The sequence below is a fragment of the Cladophialophora bantiana genome, assembly GCF_000835475.1.
Source record: "Cladophialophora bantiana CBS 173.52 unplaced genomic scaffold supercont1.23, whole genome shotgun sequence".
Lineage (NCBI taxonomy): Eukaryota > Fungi > Ascomycota > Eurotiomycetes > Chaetothyriales > Herpotrichiellaceae > Cladophialophora > Cladophialophora bantiana.
The window spans coordinates 157,823-178,796 of record NW_015971597.1 but is presented as its reverse complement, the minus strand read 5'-3'; the positions used below and the strand labels follow the sequence as shown (position 1 = coordinate 178,796).

The window sequence follows — 20,974 nt, the reverse complement described above, 5'->3', positions numbered from 1 at the left end:
ACTGTCGACATTAGTGCCGTCTACATTGGAAGTAGACACCATCGACATCAATGCTGTCAGCCACGGCGTTGTTTTCCGAAGACCGTATCTGTTCCACTGCGCGGTGTTGAGGTCGGGTTCGATCCTTTTGAACTTGAGTGTGAGCTCGCGCCGGTCTGTTCCGAGTCCGTCGTCGAATGTCCTGGTGGCAATGCTTGAAGAGGTTTGCCTTCTAATTTCCATCCGCTGACCGTCGCCCTGGCATTTGCCGGCGGTTCTTGTGGCCCTAGCCATGGACCCTTCCACCCGCCAGAGATACTAGTCGGATGTCCTGTGCTGTTTGCGACGCAGTATTTCGAATTAAACTGTGTTCCTTTTCGCTCCTGAAAAGCCATAGTCGCCACTCTTGACCAAATGAATGTCGGATCGTAAGCCATCTCTCTGGTGTACCAAATGCGACAGTCAGCTGCTTCGTACACGAATTGAAGAGGAGTGTTCGTCTGATCACCAATCCGGAAATGGTTGCGTCCATTTACTCCACCGCCGGCGCCGCCTGATGCTGCGCCTGATGTTCGTAAATAGGGCTCGTAGGTGAAGTTCTCCCAAATCGTGCCATTCGCCAGGTCCAAAAATGAGTTGTTGGGGTTGTGGAATAGATCACTCCACATTGCCAGGCTAGGGAATTCAAAGATCTGGCTGCCTTTCACGCCCCCCACTGCCTGCATTGGACCTGTTTGTGGTCGCCCTCCCACTGCAATAAATTGCACACCGGCATAACTTTTCAGATACTCGGAGAACACTGTGCAGGTGCTTGCACAGAAGCCGTCAGTAAGTACAATAATATCCTGTGCCGCGAAGGGTTGTCGATATCCAGTGCGGTTATTCGTTCCTGTAATGACTATACCACTCCCTTCGAAGTCTGAAGAAGTCTCGTCCGTGTAATTGTTCTGGAAAAAGGCAGTGAAGTTCCCGCCGTACGCTGGGTATGGCCCATAGTATGTCTCGAAATCAGGGAAGTCGTAAAACTGGTAACTAACGACCGTCTGATATGCCAGCGGGGTATAGTTATGCTCATCCTGTTGTTCATCCGTGACATCGGAGGTTTTTAGGTCGGCCTGAACACTTGAGGATGCAGCATTACCCAGGATCCAGAAACCGAGATGGTCTCGCATGTTCGACTTCGAGTTGGGTGTGATTGATGGGAAGAGTTGCGCAAAGGTATCGGTGCCAAGGTCGACAAAGCCGCCTAGACAAAGTTAACATAAGGAAAAAGGACCACGACGAAGCACTCACCCCCGTTGCCCTGAAGATCAATTATCAACTTCCTCTTTCCCGTTTTGACCGAGGCGTCGAGAAACTTTTCTACCACTGACTGAAATTCCCGCTCATATTCTTGCGAATCACTATTCGCGGCCTCAAATCCGATGATTTGAAGGACAGCCACATCGGTAAGGCCAGTATCATTCAGGTAATACCCAGCAACCGAGCCAGCGCTATGCTTAATCACTGGGTATGGGTATCCTGGAATGGTTGGTGAGCTTGGCGGTGCCTCAGTTGTTGCAGGTGGTTGTGAAGTGGTGGAAGCTGCGCTGCTGGTGGTGCTAGCATAGTCTGTCTGTGTGTACGTGTCGAAGGCCTCGGAACAGAACACAGAGAAGGCGTCGTCTCCGGTGTTCACACCGTCCAAAGGTATATTAACTAAAGCATCGTTCGGGTATTGGAAGGTAGTCCCGTTGGCAAATGTTACATTTGTTGAGGGTCCTGGGTAAAAAACTGGGAATTGAAATAACGGGTTCCACTGGAGGGCTGGCGTGGCAAACAGCATGTTCCATAGAACATCCGGGTCTTGGGACCTGAAGATCATGGATTGGGTTAACAGAAAAGACACGACGTCGATGCCGTCAATGCTCTTGACTGGTGAAGGAGCGTATCCAGTCACAGGGCTTTGCTTGCCCGTAGCATCTCGCACTGTAAGATCGCCTGTCGCCCGTTAGTGAAATCCTACACGGCCAGCGTTTGGTGTTCCACTTGCCGGCATGGTACACTTGCGGAATCTCCTCTCCGTCTGATGAGACAGCAGCCAGGGCAGCGCCACGACGAAACATGAATGCGCCCATTAAATCTCCATTCCATGAAAGGTGTCCGTCCCGCGCCGCGGTCAACAATGCGAAGATATCCACCTGCATGTCATACTCGCTCTCATATGCTCCCGCCTCCACCTTTTTCTGTATAGTGTCAAACTCTCCATCGAGATCCAGGCTTGGAAAGAGGTACCCCTGTGGCGGGTTTAGCAGATACTCTTTGTTACTTTGAAACTCAAGATAGGTCCGCAACGAGTTCAGCAGGCGGAGCGCCGGTTCTTGGTAGTTCGGAACCGATCTCATGCAATTATAGGCAAGCTCCGCGGGTATGAATATTTTGGTAGCTTCAGGATTGTCGGCCTGATATTTTTTCGAGGCACTGGATGCGACTGCACATGCTGATGCTGCTGGTGACGATGTTCCGGTTGCTCGTGGTGAAATGGCCTTGGGAGGAGAGGTGATGGTAGTACTGCCGGCGGTGCCCTGGGCGAAAACGATCGCAAGGGCGCATATTTTCCAGAGGCTCTTTGCCATTGCCGCTGTCATTGGTTCCGATGGATGCTTGGATCAGCTCGCGTTGAAGCGAGTTCAGGCCGGGAACCGTTCAAGACAGAGCAGCCTGTACAGATAGACAACGAGTGATTCCAAAGGCAAAGCCAGCTTGCATCATACGCGATGGTCACCCCAATATAAGAACAAATGTTTTTCAATGAGAGTCGGGCGACGGATGCTTCGTCAGGACTGTAGCCACTTTCTTCGCAACGAGAACCCGCTCCACTTGGTAGATCCAGAAGGATCAGGATCTAAATCGTGTGGCCGGAAGCGAGACATCAGTCTCGCTGCCCGTACCTACTCCGTATGATCCTCAGCCCTGAAAGGATTCGCAGGCGTGCTCGTCAACGCGGAATTTCGCAGACGAAGGCTCAACTTGACTGCGCACATGCTGCGGCTGAGGCTTGGACCCCAAATTTGGAGACTTCGGGCCCCAGTTTCGCTTGTCCCGTTAGCAAATCAGATGGATACTGGTCAAGGACCGGTGCCACAATGTAAGCGCGTTTGTCGGACCTTTGGAGGCTTGGGGGCCTAGATCTGATCACTGAAGGCACTTGCCGCTACAATGTGAAGGACAGAAATCAGCGTTTCAGGGGAGGAGGCATAATCACATCCAGCATCTTTCAATCTCTGGTGAACGGAGACCTGGTTATTAATACTCCGTACTTAGGTAGTTTCGGATTGTTCAATGCGGCCGCAGCACGAGGTACGGAGTCCCGAGTAAGTAGTAGGACTCGGTGCTGTGTGTTGGTTGAGGCTGTACAGGGTAGATCGGAGAGACGATTTAATGGTACTATGTATTGCCGATCAGCTACTCCTTTGGTGCTGTAGTGCCTCGTAGAGAGTACACAGTCGCTGGGTGGTTATGAGGTTCTTTCCACGGGGTTGTCCGTCTCAGTTGAGCCCTTATACCTAGTACCTAGCTCTATGAAGAGGCACCAGAGGATCTGGGGGCTTTTTAATAAAATTCTTCCGGTTTTTTTTGGTGCTATGAATACTTTTCTTCATCCCTTCAAAGTCATGATACAAGCGGCCACCCGCTCCTTGGGATGACCCGCAAAACCCTCGCAGCGTGAAAACGACTGCTTGGAAATGCTCAAACTCCTCCTCCAGTAATACTAAGTAGACCATATCCCAACCGCCGTCCGAGCTTTGACCGGCCGTCATACCTACTATTCCCTAGCGTATTCTGTACAATACCTCGTACACAAATCCAAAGCTATAAAAAAAGTCTCATCAGTACGGAGTACCTATGCAAACTCCCCATTATTCACCGCCCCTCCTCATTCGCCTGCGGGACCGCTGCCTTGCTTTGATTGCTTCAGCCGTAAGAATATCGTCCGGCAGCTTAAAATCTTCCTCCAGAAGGTCGGGAATAGGATGGCCAAATGCAAGAAGGGTGCGTCCCCTCTGGCGACCAGCAACTGCGGCATCTCGCAAATGCCGTTTGTCGAAAAAGGAAAGGAAAGGCTTGGGCGGCGGAGGCTCAACCCATGGTGCAGGCGCCGGCTTTCTGCGTTTATTGGCAATCTTTGCTTCCTCAATGAGTTGTTGCGATGCAAGCGCGTCGAGCTCACTTGAATTCGGGGCGTGGGTCGATGCAGTGTCAAGACTTCCTTCCTCGATGGATGTGGCGCGGCCTGAACTCTCGTTGTCTGCGTCAACGCCTTCGTCCTCTTCTTCCTCCAACATGGCCGCTTCCAGCAACTCCTGTTCTCGCTCTAACTTTCTGCGCTTTTCTTCCTCTTTCCATCTTTTGAACTTGTCAATCAACGCTTGAGTTTCTCGGATGAACAACAGTCGTTTAGGCTCATATCGCTTCTTCTCTGTCTCGGTGATGCCCGTTATTCCCAGGGTCTTTAACCAGTCTGGCCCCCGTAGGTCTTCCAGGAGCTTGTCCAGTTGGTACTTTTCATGCTGGGCCCGTTCTCGGTCACTATTCTTCATCTGTTTCTCATGCCTTTCGGCCTTTGCATGGATCTTGATATACACATCTTCGCCCAGAGGATCGCCTTGGGCAGGATCGGCAGCGTCGCCGTCTTCGCCCAGGTGGATGATTTGTGTGTTGTGTAGCGACTTCTGCGCTCCAAAAGGGTCAGACTTGGAGGGATTTGGTTCAAAGCCGGGCGTATCATCAATTAGGATAACTTTCGTCCTGGCGGTCAATGCTTCTAGGTGAGGTCAGTCAAGGTCTCGAAGGGTATGTGCAACAAGCCATACCTGGATCAGGTGGCTTCAGACTCAGCATCTCCTCGAAGTCAGGGAAATACTGCGCAAGCTCCGTTTTAGCCCGAGACCCTCCATCTTCTGAGCGTAACTTTCGCCGGTCTTCGTGGTTTGCGGATAGACCATCCCCTCGGATTGCGGCTCTAGCCTTCTCTTCAATGAGTCTGATCTGATCATATTGTGACTTCGCACTAGGGGATATAGGGGAGTCGATAAGGGTGGTGGTGTTATAGTTGTTGTGGTTGATCTGTGCGGGATTTGCCCTGGGAGCAGGTTTGGGAGGCACCGCAGTCGGGGCGGTGGCGGGAGGTGGTGAAAGGACTTTAGGTACACCCCCTCGACTGCGAAGCGGGATCCGTAGCTGCGGTTTTTCGCTCTTGGTTGTCGACAACCGGCGTCTCTTTAGATCATGCTCAGGCGCAGTAATGGTAGCGGCTCGAAGGCGTTTGGATCGAAGTGCAATGCCTTCATTGCCGGACGTGGGCAAGAGTGGTGGCGGTTCGTTGTTGATCGGACTGCTGGAGCTGGATGATTTGTGGCCTCGTAGTGTAGGACGCCTCAATGACGACCTGGAGCCGGCCACCATGGTATGCACTGAGTTCGGAAGCTCATGATGCTGCTATGGTGATGGCCTGGAATATCCTGAATATCCTCATTCGCGGTGAGAAGAGAGAGATTCAGTTCTGGATGGTCGGGCGAGCCTGCCGCAAGGTGAAGTCGAACCGTGCTCAGTTTCAGGGCTCAAATGGGCGCCTGCCGCGCAAATTTCATGTCTTGCGGCGCCCGCAGATACTTGGTAATGGCCGAACTAGGCACTCTAGACTTCCTACATATACACAGCAAGACGCCTAGATTCCATCCTAGCATGCCCTGCATGTTGTACACGATCTCGTTTTGCCCTGTACATGCGCTTCTCCGTAGCTGATCTCAATCTAGGTTGTAGCCGACAGGTCTATGCTGATGGCCGAATGCACGCGTCATAAGTACAAAACTGTACAAAGCAAAAACGGCTGCGTGTCTGACGGTGGCCCAGATTGCCTCCTTGCGTCCATAACGCGGATGATCCTAGGTGTCCTGAACGCCCCTTTCCCATGCGGCTTGTATTATTTCTCCCTGTGCTTGCCTTCAGAGCTCCCAGACCTCGACCCTGTTCCTGTGTCACTACTCGGGGTGTCTTGATATGTTTCTTCATCACTGTAGAGGTCGTCATCACTCTCGCCTGCAAAAGCGTCATACAGTTCGCCACCTCGTCGAGCTCTCCCCTTTCCACGTCCTCCCCGGGAGGTCAAGCCTTGTTGCTCATCCTCATCAACATCGCCAACCATCTCAAACTCGTATGCGTCGCGAGGATTGTTTCGGAGCCTTTTCCTCCGCTGAACCAAGAAATATATACCCAGACCAATGCAGAAGATAATAATCAACACGATTGAACCGTAAATCCAAATCTGGGTGCGTTTTGATACGCCGAATGTGGGGAAGAATGATGGAAGAAAGCCATCCGAGTATGCCTCAGTCGGTTCACCTGTCATTGTCGCTGTTGCAGCAGGTACAGAGACAGTGTTGGTGGCGGTGACAATGACGACAGAATCTGTTGCCCCGGAAGGCTTAGGCTTGGTAGGCCGATCAATATGGTCAGTAGGTGTTGATGGAAGCTCAGTGGCGGGAGCGCCTGGTTCCACACTGGTTGTGCTAACAACGGCAGTGGTAGTTTCATGGTCGTCGTCATGTTCATCAGGAAGTGGGTGAAGGGTTTGGATTTGGGGATTGATACATTCGCCCCATAAATTCAGACGCCAGTCGATGAATGTCCCGTTGAATTCGTTCTGTTGAGAGTCTTTGACGACCACGGTCCAATTGCCAATCCCAGACTCCCCCCTATCATGTCGTTAGCCTCTGCCCAGGTAGAATAGACATCTCCTAGAGTCGGACTTACCAATGGACGACTGACATGAAGGTCCAGTCATCATAGCCTTCTGCAGCTCCATCTGGACCACGAGCGGTAGCGAGATGACTGACTAATCCATTGGGACTGATCAGATCTGCACTTAGATCGCCTCTTCTGGTGTGCTCAACGTTCATAGTCACAGTGACGTGTTCGAGTCTTTCCAGGTTGGCCTTCTTCAGCATCTCCTCAGTAACCTCGAAACTTGCAGCCAGTCCTTGCTCGCCTTCTGGAATCTTATGCTGAACGCTGAGCCAGGGCGAGTAAAACCAAGCTTGCGGCTTCACAGTCTCCCATGACTTAGCAGCCTCAACGAATTTGTAAGCGTCGACCTTGCCATAGCCGTAGACATGACTGAATCTCTTGCCGATGGTCGTATTCTGCCAGCTCCCGTCGTCCTCATGTATAGGGATAGCGGTCTCAACACAAAGATACTGCAGATCTCGCCAGGTAAGGTCTGGCCTGACGCTCAGAGCAAGGGCCACCGTACCTACGACAAGAGGTCCCGCGGCAGATGTCCCGCCATGCCCGTTGTAGCACTTGTCAACCCCAACATCGGTGGTGTGAATTGCGTCCTGATGACCAGAGCTGTAAGTCACAACCAACTGAGCGGAGCAAGCTTCCGAGTAGTAGGGATGGTTGCCAGCGCGGTCAATGCCTCCGACGGTGATGCTATAAATACTGTTTGTGTAACCATCAAAATTGCAGTTGTCCTGACTCGCCGCTCCGTTGCCGGCCGCAAAGACGAAGACGGATCCGAGACTGTTTCGGCCGTTCTGTATCCCGTTCACCATGGCTCGTTGAATGAGGATACCTGGGGCTTCCATGGTTGCGCCATCATCCGGCGGACCCCAGGAACAAGAGTAGATCTGATTATCCTGGTAGTGGTAGTTGATGGCTATTGCCTCATCTTCGTCAGTGATGGGTTTCGACAGAATCCGAATACCAGCAACTTTGCTGTCATAGGCCATTCCCACTCCGCAAACATTATTTCTAACAGCTGCAATCTCTCCCGCACAGCGTGTGCCATGTTTGTCGTCAAAAAGTCGCGGTTTCGGTTCGGGAGAATTGTCATTAAAGTCCCACGAGCCCTCCGCATAGTAATTGTCCTTAAGATCGTTGCTGTACATGTCCAGTCCGTCGTCAATGACTGCAGAAATCGTGCCATTACCAGTTATGCCCTCAAGCCAAAGGCCTGTGACGTTCAAGTCGTGACCTAGTTGCAAAGGGTTGAATAAATGCCACTGCTCCTTGAAGATAGGATCTTTGATATTGAGTGTTTCTGCGATGGTGTTCAGGCGCTGAATAGCTTCTTGTTGCGCTTGGTCCGCTGACTGGCCCAAATTCGAGTCCGCTGCCTCTTGAGGCACACGGACGGCAGGAAGGGGCGGCGGAGGGATTCGCTTGACATGGCGATGGCGCAACTGCTGCTTCTCTGACCAAAGGACGCCACTCAAATCATGGTGTATTTGTGTTTCCGAAGATGGTACGCCTCCGTTATTCAACGACCGTCGCTTTCGCTTCTTCCGCCTCTGTAAGTCTTGTAGGGAATGCTCCAGTTCTCGACAAGAGTTCTTCGGACACGAAAAGGTATAATGATGGGCAAGTTCCCCAATCTGACCTTCAAATTGTAGCCCTAATTGACGGGCAACCTCTTGAGGGACTGCCGAAGGGTGGAGATGGAAGGCAAAATAGTCATTTTGTTCGTGGTCACGCCATCTCGCTTGGGCAATCCCAGTCAGAAGGAGCAGCGGAAGCCATGCTGGCAACCGCATGGTAATATAGGTGAGGCGGAATTACCCGAGAGCGTCAGGCATACCTCGCCAAAAGAGAGGATGGACTCGCCGCTCCCAAGGTATGAAGATTTTGTAGGTCTCGATGCGATCGACGTGAACCGACTCTGTCAACGAGGCGCAGTTCTTGCCAATGCGAAAGTTTTGATCCGCGGCGAAGTCGGACAAGAAGAAAGTCGATCTGGCGAAATGTCGTTTCTGGCTTGGAGTGGAGGATCTGTAAAACGTGGGACAGGTTGACTGCGCGACGCTGCTATTGTTCTGTTCGACGTGTCGACGGTCGTAGTCAAAATCGATGACTGGCGCAAAATCAAAGAATGGCTTAGACAAAGCGAAAGAGTGTGGTCATGTCTTCATTAGGGGATAACGGCAATCAACAGATATGTGACAAGGGTCTACTGGCCCTTTCTCGTTGACTGAAAACACCAGCGGCAGAAAAATGCTCAGGGACAGTGTGTCTCTCTGTACGAGGTACGTCAGATATAAAAGAAAGTTAACCCGTTGCCTGTTCTAGAGGATGGGCATCTAGACCGCCTGCAGCGACACAATGCGCAGCGCTGGTGGCGCGATGGTGACGGAGAGTGCCTATGCGGTAGGTTTGCCGCGCCCCCAAGTTAAGCTACTCCGGAGATATTCCTGTGGTTTAGGCGCCACCAGTGCTGTCCAACGAATTGTCAGCTGAGGCCATTGGCTGTCGACGGGCCCTAGACGTCGTTGGTGGCTCTGATGGCTCTTAACCAAGCGGCCCGCGCCCGGCAATGTCTCGTCCCTCACTCCCTAACCATCCCAACCAGCCTGTCGCCTCGGAGCTGGGCCCCTCTTGAGTCTGTGACGAATCCGAAGCTCACTTGGTCCCGGGACGTCGCAAGATCTTGGAGTTGGAGTTCCTCGTCTCGCGATTGACGTGGTCGACAAAATTACCACATTTTACCAGCCACACAGAACATGGACTCCTGGGTACGGAGCATTTCTCCCTCCTTGACTTTTCTACGTCTGTCAATTTGCGGTGTCGGCTTGAAGTGATCCCTTTTTCTTGTACATAATGACATTGTTGAATTGAGCCTTCAAGTCGATTTCTTGGTGTTTTCATCATCGTTGTGGTACGACCTCTATTCTCCATCTCCATGTGAACCTGACAGGAACAGACACTTTATGTCCTCTTGAACTTGACTTTCCAACTCTGGCCATCGCATTGAATGGATCACAACTTGTCATATTCATCCAGCGCCGGAATGTTCTTGTCCATGGCGGCCTCCGTCTCCGGCGTATGTTTCTAGGTCTCTTCCTACCGCAAAATCGACGTTTTCGGCAGCCTAGTCCACGATCTCGATCGACCCGACCACCATGGCTACCTCCATGAACCCCGTCGACCTCTACCACGACCCGGCTCTCGATTCCCTTATTACTCAAAGCACCCCCCGGAGCAGACAAAATGGCGCAACTCGTCGGTACAGTGGGGGACAAGGCAGACGCCCACTTTCTCAAAACTTGAACACCGCAGCACAACCTCTTCCTGCTGCGCCGGAAGTACCCCGCGGGCCACCCATTTCCTATCGAGGGTATGGTCAGGGCGCGGACGCCGGTCTCCATCGATCCTTCTCCCAAAGAGCTAAAGGAAGACCATTCCACAGAGAAGCATTCGCTGACTTAGACGATGAATATGCTGAAGAAGTCGTCAAACCTAAACAGCGCATAGTGTCTGAGCCAGAACGCCGGGAAGCCATGGCCATTGTGTCTCGAAAACCAGCACCGCCCGATGGTTTGCGACTAGACACAGATCTCAATGGCTCAAGCGCTACGGAAATACCAAGGAGGGACATTGAGTCAACCCGCGAACCGTCTTACAATGAGCCAAAGTCCAATCAGCAGCCTCGCCGGGTGTCTGATACACCGCGCCGTGTCGAAGAGCCAGTATCAGCCGTTAGCAGGTCGAGTGCTTTCCGAGATGAGGCTCATAGAAGGGATTGGGCCCCGGATCGATCCCCTTTGCAGAAGCTGGAGGTCACGCTCAATGACATTAGCAAGGAAGAAAAGCGCGCAAGAGTGCAAGAGGCTGAAATGCTACTGCGAGAACGTGAGTCGAAACCAGCTCGCGGCGTGGTAGAATCACCTCGAGAAGCCGGTCCGGTGTCAAAACCTGCTGTTTCTGCCAACCGATCTGCACCGAAACGGGAACGACCAGCCGATCAGGAAGTACCAACCTTAGAAGACGCAGTTCTGGTTCGAAACCTCAGCACCACCCAGCGACAGCGTCTGCAACACAGCACAATGGTGGACAGTCATCGACCCGACGTACGAAGCCTGTCCGGAGAGGGTCATCCAGGGTTTGAGTATACTATCTCCAGCCCGCTGCAAGCCGCTCATGCCAGTCAACGCCGCCAGTCAAGCAGCAGGCATCGGCGAGCAAGTGAGCCTAGTCAAGACGGTCCGGTCGCCTCACCTTTCCCGGTAACTGAGCAAACCCCCGCCAAACCAGAGAGAGTTCGATCTGGGAAACAGCGTGAAGTCCCCCCGATGGGCGAAGAAGTTGGGCCTTTGGATGATGACGCTGGGCAAGCGCTGACTCGCAATATTGAAGCCCAAACCACATCAATCCCTGGGCGGGACGACTTTTTGGAGCGACAGAGGAATGCATCTCATAAAGCAGCGTTAGAGAAACTCACTGGTATATCGGATCCCGTCAGACTTGGGCGAGGTGGCTCACGGAAACTCCAGAAAGTTGTACCGGAAAGTGTAAATGAGAAAAGTGCTTTGGCTGGCAAGGTGCCAAGCAGAATACCTGTACCAACCTCAGCAATCACCAGTCAAGCTCGCAGAGTAGAGCATCACCATCAATTTGTCGCAGCTTCCATAAATGAAGCAGAGCAAGCGCAACATCGGCCACATACGCCGCCCATCGGCCCTGGGCTTCAATCTTCACCCCACCCAAGCAGCCCCCAGTCACCTCCAGCGAAACCGGTAGACGTCATACGTCAAAGACAACGAAAATCTAGTGTATCATTCAAAGAGCCACTCAACAACCGACCTGTCGATGAATGGAAAGAAGCCGGGACAGCAAGACTTACAGCCATCGACTTTTCTACAGAGACTGTGACCCCAGCCGATAAAGGCAAGGCTTGGTGGGAACAGGCTGCGACTTCGTCTGGCCGCAGACGCAGCAGCAGATCGACGAAGGTGGCTGATCAACCCGCATCCGGAGATCATATCGACGATAAAACTGCCGAGTTCAAACCGAACCTCTATCTGCGGTGCGGGCCATTGCTTCGCTACAAGGGTATGAGAAGACAGAAAAATGGAAAGGGTGAAGAACGTGAATTCTGGCGAGGGAGTGTCCTTATTGTGACTCAAAATTCCCATTCCTCATACGATCCTGCGCCGACCCTACGTCTGTTTTGTCAACCAAAGAAGCTATTACCACCTCCGCCTCACCATGTCACTGCTGATGAGCTTCAACCTGAATATGTCGACCCGATTGCTGGCTTGACTAAGCTCTCGAGGACCGGAAAAGCTTTGTATGTTCGACCCGTGGACCATCTCGAAGAAGGGAAAGATTTATCACAGGTCGAAAACGATGATGGCCTCTTCGAAAGCTCCCCAAGCCCGCTGGAGCATAATGGGCCTCAAGGTCTGGTTTCATTCTCAAATTATCGCATCCTTGACACGGATGGAGAAAGATTGGGAAGATATCAAGAAGTAGCGGGAGCGCGACTATATGCAGACCCCGACCGTGATGTGACCTTCTGGCGATTTAATCTTGAGATAGAACTCACCGATGAGCAACAACATATTGCTTACCGCATCAATCGTGGTCCGTCCGTCGGTTTCTGGGTGCCTAGTCGTGGTCAGACCATGCACATCATGTTTCATTCCTGCAATGGATTCAGCCTTTCCGTTAATTCTGACAACTTCAGCGGACCAGATCCGATGTGGAGAGACGTTCTCAATACCCATCAATCCCGTCCGTTCCATGTTATGATAGGTGGTGGTGATCAGATTTACAATGACCGTGTCATGCTCGAGACCGAACATTTTGGCGAGTGGACCAGGATGAGGAACCCAGCTCATAAACACCACGCTCCGTTCACACACGAAATGAAGGAAGAACTTGAAAGCTTTTATCTGAACAGATATGCCATGTGGTTCTCCCAAGGCCTTTTCGCCATGGCTGCTAGCCAAATCCCAATGGTGAATATATGGGACGATCACGACATTATCGATGGCTTTGGTTCCTATCCAAACCATTTTATGGAGACTCCAGTGTTCTCGGGCATTGGTAATGTTGCATTTAAATACTACATGCTCTTCCAGCACCAGAGCGTTCCCGAAGAAACCACCGCACATGAACCCAGCTGGGTTTTGGGTCGACAGCCAGGGCCCTACATTAAGCATCTTAGTAGGAGTTTGTTCATGCACATGGGAAGGCACGTTGCATTTCTGGGGCTTGATTGCCGCACAGAAAGAAGACGCAGTGAGGTGTTGAGCTATGACACCCTGGACATCGTCCTGGAACGATGCCGCAAAGAACTCATTGAAGGAGAAACGAAGCACCTCATCATACTGCTAGGCGTTCCCCTTGCCTACCCTCGCCTGGTTTGGCTGGAAAATGTTCTCACCAGCCGATTCATGGATCCTGTCAAGGCCATGGGAAGAGCCGGGATCTTGAAAGGCAGCTTTCTCAACAAGTTTGATGGTGGAGTCGAGATCCTCGACGACCTTGATGATCACTGGACTGCAACTAACCACAAACATGAGCGAAATGACTTGGTCAGAGATCTACAAGACCTTGCGGCAGAGAAGTCCTGTCGCATCACGATTTTGAGCGGAGACGTTCACCTTGCTGCAATCGGCCAATTCCACTCAAATCCCAAGTTAAAGATTCCCAAGGACAAAGACCATCGGTACATGCCAAATGTGATATCTTCAGCGATCGTGAACACGCCACCATCAGACATGCTGGCCGATATCCTGAACAAGCGCAACAAGGTACATCACTTGGACCATTACACAGACGAAGACATGATCCCAATGTTCACCCATGATGTGAACGACAAGAAACGGAATAACAAACGTTTATTGCCCCGTCGCAATTGGTGTTCAATTCAGGAGTACGTTCCAGGTTCAACCCCTCCGCCTTCGCCGTCAGAGAGTTCGGCAATCTTCGAAGATGAAGATCTAGAGGAAGATCCGGAACCTCGCCCTCGACGATTCTCCTTCACGAAGGCAGATATAAATCCAGGAACTCTATTCCGCCGACTAAGCTCAAGAAAGGCGCCTCCTACGTCATACCGCGACACGATGTACAACCAAGGCCGCTCAGCGTCCCACGACGGGACAACACTGTCTGATGGGCCTCCGTTTGCTCAGGAGCGCAATGCGAGCGGTTCCCGACAAGCCTCGAGTGAATTCCAGGCTCCTCCAAACAGGCGTGCTTCTTCGTTTTTCCACACTTCTTCCGGAGTTCTACTGCGCCCAGGCCCGTTTCAACGCCGTCCCACCAATTTCTCAGAAAAAGCAGCTAGGAAAGGGAACGTACCAGCCATCGATGCCGAAGGGAATGAAATCGATGTCAATGATCATATTAGTCTGGAAGGAGGTCTTGACGTGGTCTTGAATGTTGAAGTCAATCAGAAAGATCCATCCGGAATTACTACGCCTTACAGGCTGCTTATTCCGGCTCTTTGGTATGACGGTAGCTCTGATCGTGAAAAGCTTGACGACGCCAGCGGCGTTCAAAGAAAACCGACACTATTGAACAGATTCGGCATCGGTGGAAGAAGGCAGAAGGCCCCAGGGAACCAACAGGAAGGTTGGGACCAGGAAGAAAGTGAAGAGGATTATGTTGAGGACTCGTATGCCCTCAAAGCAGGAGCTGCGCCTCGGCGAAGATTTAGTCTTTTCGGAAGCCGCCGACAAAAGAGGGAGGATTATCACAGTGATGAGGAAGAAGACGGCGAGGACCAGCCTCAATCCCAGGGCACTGGGACAGGACAGTCTCAACAATGGCGGCAAACGGACAATACTTTAGGGCCTAACTCTGCGCCGCAACCTAAAGACACCGGTTACGAGCTATCGCACAACATGACGAGACCACCTAATCACGACATGCTGTATGACACAGAAAATCGGCCACCACCAAGTCATAGTCTCGAGCCTGCGGTCCACCCAAGTATCCGCCGCTCTTTGACAATATCTGGTCGTGGTATCCAGCCTAACGGGGGCGGAAGAGCGGTGGGGAATGTCGGCGGGAACCCGTCTGATCAACAGCTTCCTTCGTCTCAAGCAATGGGAGGAAGCCAATCTTTTGTGCCCCCCTCTCCAGGAATACCGATGATCAACTCCAATGCAAGCAGAGACCCACCTCCGCGCCGTCTCAGCAAACATGAACGTATCCTAGGCATTTCGCCTTCTGAACCACAACCCTATGGACCCCCACAGCAGTTGAGAGGCAATGGTATAATCGGGCGAGACTTCAGACAGGCATACGACCAGGCAGATTATTACGAGGGGCCTCCAGCGAGGGGATACTCTGCCATAGAGGCGTACAAAGAGCCAAAGCCACGACGAACATTCAGCCTGAGAAAGCCGCGATGGCTTGAGGGGAGGAATCGGGAGGAGCAATATGATTGAACGTCCACACATTTGGAACGAAGGATCACCACTCATATTACGTTTCTAAGAGTGCTGGTAGCCTACTCGGTACTTTTGGGTTTGGAATTTACTTATCGAATCTCGATCCAGGACAGTCAAGCGAGGAACTCAGGGATGAGGCAAGCGAGGCTACGAGGGTTGCTGCACCATTTCTTGATTGGTCAATTTGCACAGTGCAGGCTGTATAAGGGATTTCCTTTCCGTATCATTGTCTGAGCGTACGCGAACTTTGAGCGCTTAGCGTTGGAGCTTTGTACCAACTTAGTTGAGATTCAATGCGAACTTTTAATTCACGAGGACAACATACTCGCCTTGCACGGGGGTTTACTGCAGCTCCACGAATATGTACTTGTATACGTGTCACCGGGAAGTCGTCTGGTCTAGGTTTCTCGAGGGGGATTTTCCCAGAATACCGCCCGACGAGAAGTCCACTCACTCCCCTCCCTACCTAGGCCTCACTAGCTTAGGCTGGTGAAGCTGCGGACCCTCTCGCATCGAGCGGGGCGTGAGCAAACCAACTGGAGAAAGCTTCGACAGGGGCTGCAAGGGGTCTCCCTCTTTCCGTACCCAAGGCGATCATGTTCGTGGCAGAAATAATAAACTCGGCTTCTTCTAATTCTTGTCCCTTTTTGCCAATCACTGATCACGATATATTCACACGCTCCCCTCGGGTTGGTTCCCTTGATGCACGCGAGCCGGTTTGATCACGCGGCAGGGTCTCGACCTCAATCCTTCGGGTACGGCTGAGCCTGCCCCCTCGTTCAGTCACACGTCAAGGTGTCAGAGGCAACCAATGGTAAGCGGCTCTCTCAGCCAGCCTAGAAACGTCTCTCATCGTAAGGCATCCATATCGCTGGAGCTGAACTCCAGCCAAGTCGATTCAAGACTCTCTGGGCTCTCTAGGAAGGGGATGGCGTTCCAGTCGTATATGCCGCCCTCTTTCTTCGTTCAAGGCAGCAAGCGTCTCTCCAGCATGCTTGATGTATAAGAGGCACCCTTTCCTCGTCTCGGCTGCTCAAGAAATGCTACAGATCATCATCCGAATTTGTTGCCATTTCGATCCTTGCCTATCAGCCTAGCCCCAAGCTCGACAACAGGTTCAACATGGGTCGCCCACCAGCAAACTACAAACGTCTCATTGTGGTAAGTTCCTGTTCCTGGAGGACTGTTCCATGACTGGATGCGTCATGAGCGCTGGATTCCATCATTTTGGTATGAGCTAATAACAGTTTATAGCTCTGCGATGGTACTTCCCCCCCTCCCCCCTTTTTGACACTACATTACCTCTCAACAGCAAACATTTTCTCTTCCTAAGATTTCCTTCCATATTGACAACATTCTCTAGTATACAGCAAAGCCGACTTTAGAAACTAACTTTTATTTCTTAGGAACGTGGCAGAGTATTTTGAATGTCAACAGTCCTAGCCATCCCACCAACGTTGCCCGCTTTGCTAGAGCTATCAGTCCTGTTGCCATTGTCAAAGACAAGGATGGTGTAGACCGAGAGGTTGAGCAAATCGTCTACTACCAACCTGGCGTTGGATCAGGAATTGGCGACAAGATCCGCGGCGGTGAGATTATTCCTCTGTTGTCTCTAGGACATCTCAAAAATCGCTCGTCTCTCACTTTCCAAGTTTCTGGACAAAAAGACATCACGGCCTGTTATTCGTTACGAGGGCCCTGTGTAGAGTAATTTTCTGATTTGGTAAACAGGTGTCTATGGCGCTGGACTCTCTGCCAATATCCGGGCCGCCTATGCTTTCTTAGCACACAACTACGACCCAAATCCTGGAGACGAAATCTTCTTCTTTGGCTTCTCCCGCGGTGCCTACACCGCGCGCTCCATCGCCGGTCTGGTTACCAAGCTTGGACTCCTAACAAAACGAGGCATGGATTGGTTCCCTCAAGTCTATGATGAATACTACAAGGATCCAACCAGCAAGCCTGATTTCGACTTCTCTCCAACCCTGAAGAAGCTGATCGGTAATGACTTGAACGAAAAAGCCAAAGGCGCCATCAAGATCGTAGGAGTTTGGGACACGGTCGCGTTTCATTCGGAGGGATGGGCCGGTGAAGAAATCGAATTTCACAACGCAGAATTGTCGACGAAGGTTCAGTACGCATATCACGCTCTTTCGTTGGATGAGCGACGAATTCCATTCATCCCTACATTATGGCAGTGGCCGAAAGACCCAAACAACCCGTCGCAACTGTACCAGCCAAGGTACGGTGTAGGTCTTCAAGTGATGAAGCAAGTCTGGTTCTCTGGCGTCCATAGTGATATCGGTGGTGGGAGATATGACCCAGGAGGCTCTGATATAACGTTGGCGTGGATGCTTGCCCAATGTTCCAAGGACAAAAAACTAGCATTCATCGACGAGGATCCCGATCATCCAGACGACCCGAACGAATACTACCTGCTACCAGACCGACTCAAGCCGAACCCGAACAAGCACTGGAGCCAATTGGGACACAAGCTTGCCCCGGACCCAAGCGAGGGCATTGTCGACGCGCTCACTGGCGCAGTCGAGCAAATTGCCGTCGAAGACAGGAAGGCATGGCCTATGGCGAACACTTTCGAAAGGATCCATCGATCGATCCATGACCGCAATCTCCATAACTGGCCTTGTGGCATGCTCGACGGCAGGGACCAGGGCGGCCTCTGGGGGTTGGTCAGTCCTAGTCAATGGGGCAAAGCTCTTCCGGAGTTGGAACGCGACGACGTGGCGGACGCGATAGAGGACAAGTACCGTGGAAGAATCCGTGCTGCACCAGGATCGAAGGGCGGCCCTGCTATCCCGAAGTTGTAAGAAGCGGAAGAGGTTCGCGCGGAAATGCTCTCTGGACCTGTTCTATTTTGTAGCAACGGCCTGCTCCTTTTGATGGAGGAGATATTAAGGATTACTTTTTTTTTCGTTCTCTTCTTTCGGTTCTTCCGAGTAGGATGTCGCCTACCCAATTGACCACTTCTTCACGCTTCCCAAGTCTTGGAAAGGGGGCAGAGTAGTCGGACAATTGCCTTACATACGTTGCGGAAAAGCGAATTGGGCCCCTTCGCAGGTATATGATAGATATGTAGTAACAGTTTACCCAAAGGAAGGACCAGCAAACAATTCGTGGAAGGATTTTCGCACCCATCTCTGACGAATCTTCGAGGCCGCTGTTCGTAGAAGTTCATTCGCGTGGCCACAGCGAGATCGATAGACAACTTGGATTAATCTTGAGTGGCATGTGGCTTGCCAACGGGCTCCGTAAGAGCGGCTCTGTAAGCGCAAGCAAGCGAGACAGGCCCGTGGCATTTTCAATACCCGCTCGTATATCTGTGATGAATACCAGCTGTAGAAGTTCTAAAGCCGGGCCCGAGCGAGACGGTTGATGGGCTCCTTCCGGGCCATTTGTGCCCAAATATTCCCACCCAGCTTTCCTTTCTTTTCAAAAGAAAACGCCGACCTCAGCATGGATTTATTCTGCCGTCCAAAGGTCATGAAATGTTGGAAACAAGGAACATTCTCGAGTGATGTGAGACTCGTATCCTGTGTGTCCGAGGAGCCTTAATGCATCAGGAGATAAGTGTGTCAGGCGTTGGTTGTTGGGGTCGTTAAGCTCCTTGAGCACCCTTGAACACCCTAACCTTCCCCCTTATGTTCAGGGAGGGGGCCGTTGTGGGTTTCATTTCCAGCCCCCTGGCACCGAGCGGCGAGTATGGCTGTCGGCCCCAATCACTCACCGTTGGGATGATTGGGTGAATACGCGCCTCGCATGGTGTGCAAGAGGCTGTGTCAGTTGCCTGCAAGCGCCTGGCGCCTGATCACCTCCCAAGGTTCTTCTTCCTCTCCTCGTCCTTTCCACGCTTTAATATTTTTCTTTTCTGAGAAGCCAGAGGCTTGCGCCCGCCTTCTACGCTCTCTTGTGACAAGCACGTTGCCATGGCGCATGCTCAAAGCCCCCACAACCCCGAGATATATAATCTCGACGACGATGCGGCCTTCGATGAATGCGAGGGAAGGCTGAAGCAGGCAAGAACAGAAAACTTTATCGTCAGCTTTGACAGTACTGAGGCCAAATGCGCGGTAGATGTCGGGAGAGAGGTCGCCCTTGAGTGGCTGCAGGCCGACCGTCGCAATGCAAATCAGGCGCTGTGGTTGAACTTCTGGGCCTCCGAGTCACAGAAGCCCATCATCCAGGACGTGGCGAAGAAGTACGACCTTTCACCAAGACTTGCAGGGTTACTATGCCAGGCTATCACTTCCCCAAGTCCATCGAAGAGCGTGGCTTCCACGGACAGCGATACCTCACGCTCTTCCACATCAGGACAACCGAAAACACCAAGAACACAGACTACCGATGTCGAGAAAGGCGTCCCTCTTCATAACACAGCCTTCCCCCAACAACTACTGCAACAACCAGCAGACTCTGGGGAGCTGGATGGCTTGACTTTTCACAGGGTGGTGCGGAACCTTTGGCATTTCTGTTCCGTCGACTTTGGCCGCCGTTACATTTATATCGGCTTCAACTCTTTGTACTCTCTTCCTAACACCAAGGATGCAGCTCCAGATGACAGTGCACCGGCCGAGGACGTCGGCAACGAGTCTGGAGGCAGGGAAAAGGATGGCAGTAAGCCATCCGGTCAGCGCATCTGGTCATCTCTACTCGTATGTGACGATGGAACCGTCATATCGGTGTTTGAACGGCCCGATGCCAGCGAGCCGCACCTCGTGTCTAGACGAAACGTGCTCAATGTCTTCCATCATCTCTCCAAGCAACACAACCAAGACAGCTCGCGAGACGCCCTGATGAAGGTCCGCGTGAGGTGGAACGAGTATTCAAACAATGCAACAACCGGCTACGACCCAAAGGAGGCCGCCAGCCTTTTATTCTACTACCTTTTCGACGACTGGGTGACGACTTACAGGCTGATCGCCCGGCTTGACCACCCCTATCGGAAAGAGCTGGAAAAGATGCAAGAGCTCATGTTCAAAGCGGCGGACGTGTCTCATGTCAAAAAGGTCCACGAGATCGGCACCCAGCTGACGGTCCTCAAACTCATGTATGAGAGCTACGAATGGATCGTATCTCGCCTCCTCCACAGCCAACGGTTGGCAATGGACGCCAACAGTCTACTCCTGTCTCCTCAGAGCACATTCCACAACCCAGATCTCAAGACTGGTAGCCACCAAAGTCCGGGAGCGCAGCTGGCCGCTTACGAGGAGGGCTTCCTCGCCGATGACTCAAGATCCAACGTGAAGTTGAGCTTCTCGGCAGTTGCCCGCTTCGAGAGACTCCTGGGCAGGATTAGACTATATGCGCTGACCGAAATTGACGAATGCATAAAACAAAAGGAGTCGCTTGTGCTTATGGTAGGTGATTCCCCAGCCGGTGATTGTTTGCTTCCCCCTCCGCTAATGCCATGATGCAGAACTTCAATTTGGTCGCCTTGAAGGACTCCCAGGCCGTGGAGAGGCTCACCAGAACCACGATCCTGTTGGCCAAGGCAACCATCCTGTTCCTCCCTGTCAGTTTGATGACGGGCTACTTTTCTATCCAGTTGCCTGAAATCGCCGAGAAGTACACGCTCAAGACATACTGGCTCTGTTTCCTGGTCGTCAGCATCCTTTCCATACTGTTCCTGGTGGTCTTCGGCATCACGACCCACACGTTGGAAGGCCAGACGGTATATCGATCCATCACGAGCATCGTTGGGAGCGCCATTTTCGATGCAAGTAAGAGAAAACAGAAAAAGCAATAAGGCTGCT

The 20,974-nt window shown here is 52.0% G+C and overlaps 6 protein-coding genes across 6 annotated transcripts; 3 read left to right on the top strand and 3 right to left on the bottom strand.

The window, feature by feature from the left end:
- Positions 1-56: 56 nt before the first annotated feature.
- Positions 57-2,594, bottom strand: Z519_11657 (uncharacterized protein; the record flags this gene model as incomplete). The annotated part of the gene is made up of 3 exons (XM_016769368.1): positions 57-1,225; positions 1,273-1,959; positions 1,985-2,594. 3 exons carry the CDS (start codon positions 2,592-2,594, stop codon positions 57-59), a joined length of 2,466 nt encoding a protein of 821 aa, XP_016614352.1.
- Positions 2,595-3,878: 1,284 nt separating this feature from the next.
- Positions 3,879-5,424, bottom strand: Z519_11656 (uncharacterized protein; the record flags this gene model as incomplete). Its single annotated transcript, XM_016769367.1, has 2 exons — positions 3,879-4,783; positions 4,833-5,424. 2 exons carry the CDS (start codon positions 5,422-5,424, stop codon positions 3,879-3,881), a joined length of 1,497 nt encoding a protein of 498 aa, XP_016614351.1.
- A 517-nt stretch (positions 5,425-5,941) lies between these two features.
- Z519_11655 (uncharacterized protein) lies at positions 5,942-8,555 on the bottom strand (the record flags this gene model as incomplete). Its single annotated transcript, XM_016769366.1, has 2 exons — positions 5,942-6,713; positions 6,772-8,555. The coding sequence occupies 2 exons, from the start codon at positions 8,553-8,555 to the stop codon at positions 5,942-5,944; spliced, it is 2,556 nt and encodes an 851-aa protein (XP_016614350.1).
- A 1,362-nt stretch (positions 8,556-9,917) lies between these two features.
- Positions 9,918-15,200, top strand: Z519_11654 (uncharacterized protein; the record flags this gene model as incomplete). Its single annotated transcript, XM_016769365.1, has 1 exon — positions 9,918-15,200. The coding sequence occupies one exon, from the start codon at positions 9,918-9,920 to the stop codon at positions 15,198-15,200; it is 5,283 nt and encodes a 1,760-aa protein (XP_016614349.1).
- Positions 15,201-16,325: 1,125 nt separating this feature from the next.
- Positions 16,326-18,031, top strand: Z519_11653 (uncharacterized protein; the record flags this gene model as incomplete). The annotated part of the gene is made up of 4 exons (XM_016769364.1): positions 16,326-16,364; positions 16,458-16,467; positions 16,610-16,792; positions 16,935-18,031. 4 exons carry the CDS (start codon positions 16,326-16,328, stop codon positions 18,029-18,031), a joined length of 1,329 nt encoding a protein of 442 aa, XP_016614348.1.
- A 1,116-nt stretch (positions 18,032-19,147) lies between these two features.
- Z519_11652 (uncharacterized protein) lies at positions 19,148-20,967 on the top strand (the record flags this gene model as incomplete). The annotated part of the gene is made up of 2 exons (XM_016769363.1): positions 19,148-20,578; positions 20,638-20,967. The coding sequence occupies 2 exons, from the start codon at positions 19,148-19,150 to the stop codon at positions 20,965-20,967; spliced, it is 1,761 nt and encodes a 586-aa protein (XP_016614347.1).
- Positions 20,968-20,974: the final 7 nt, after the last annotated feature.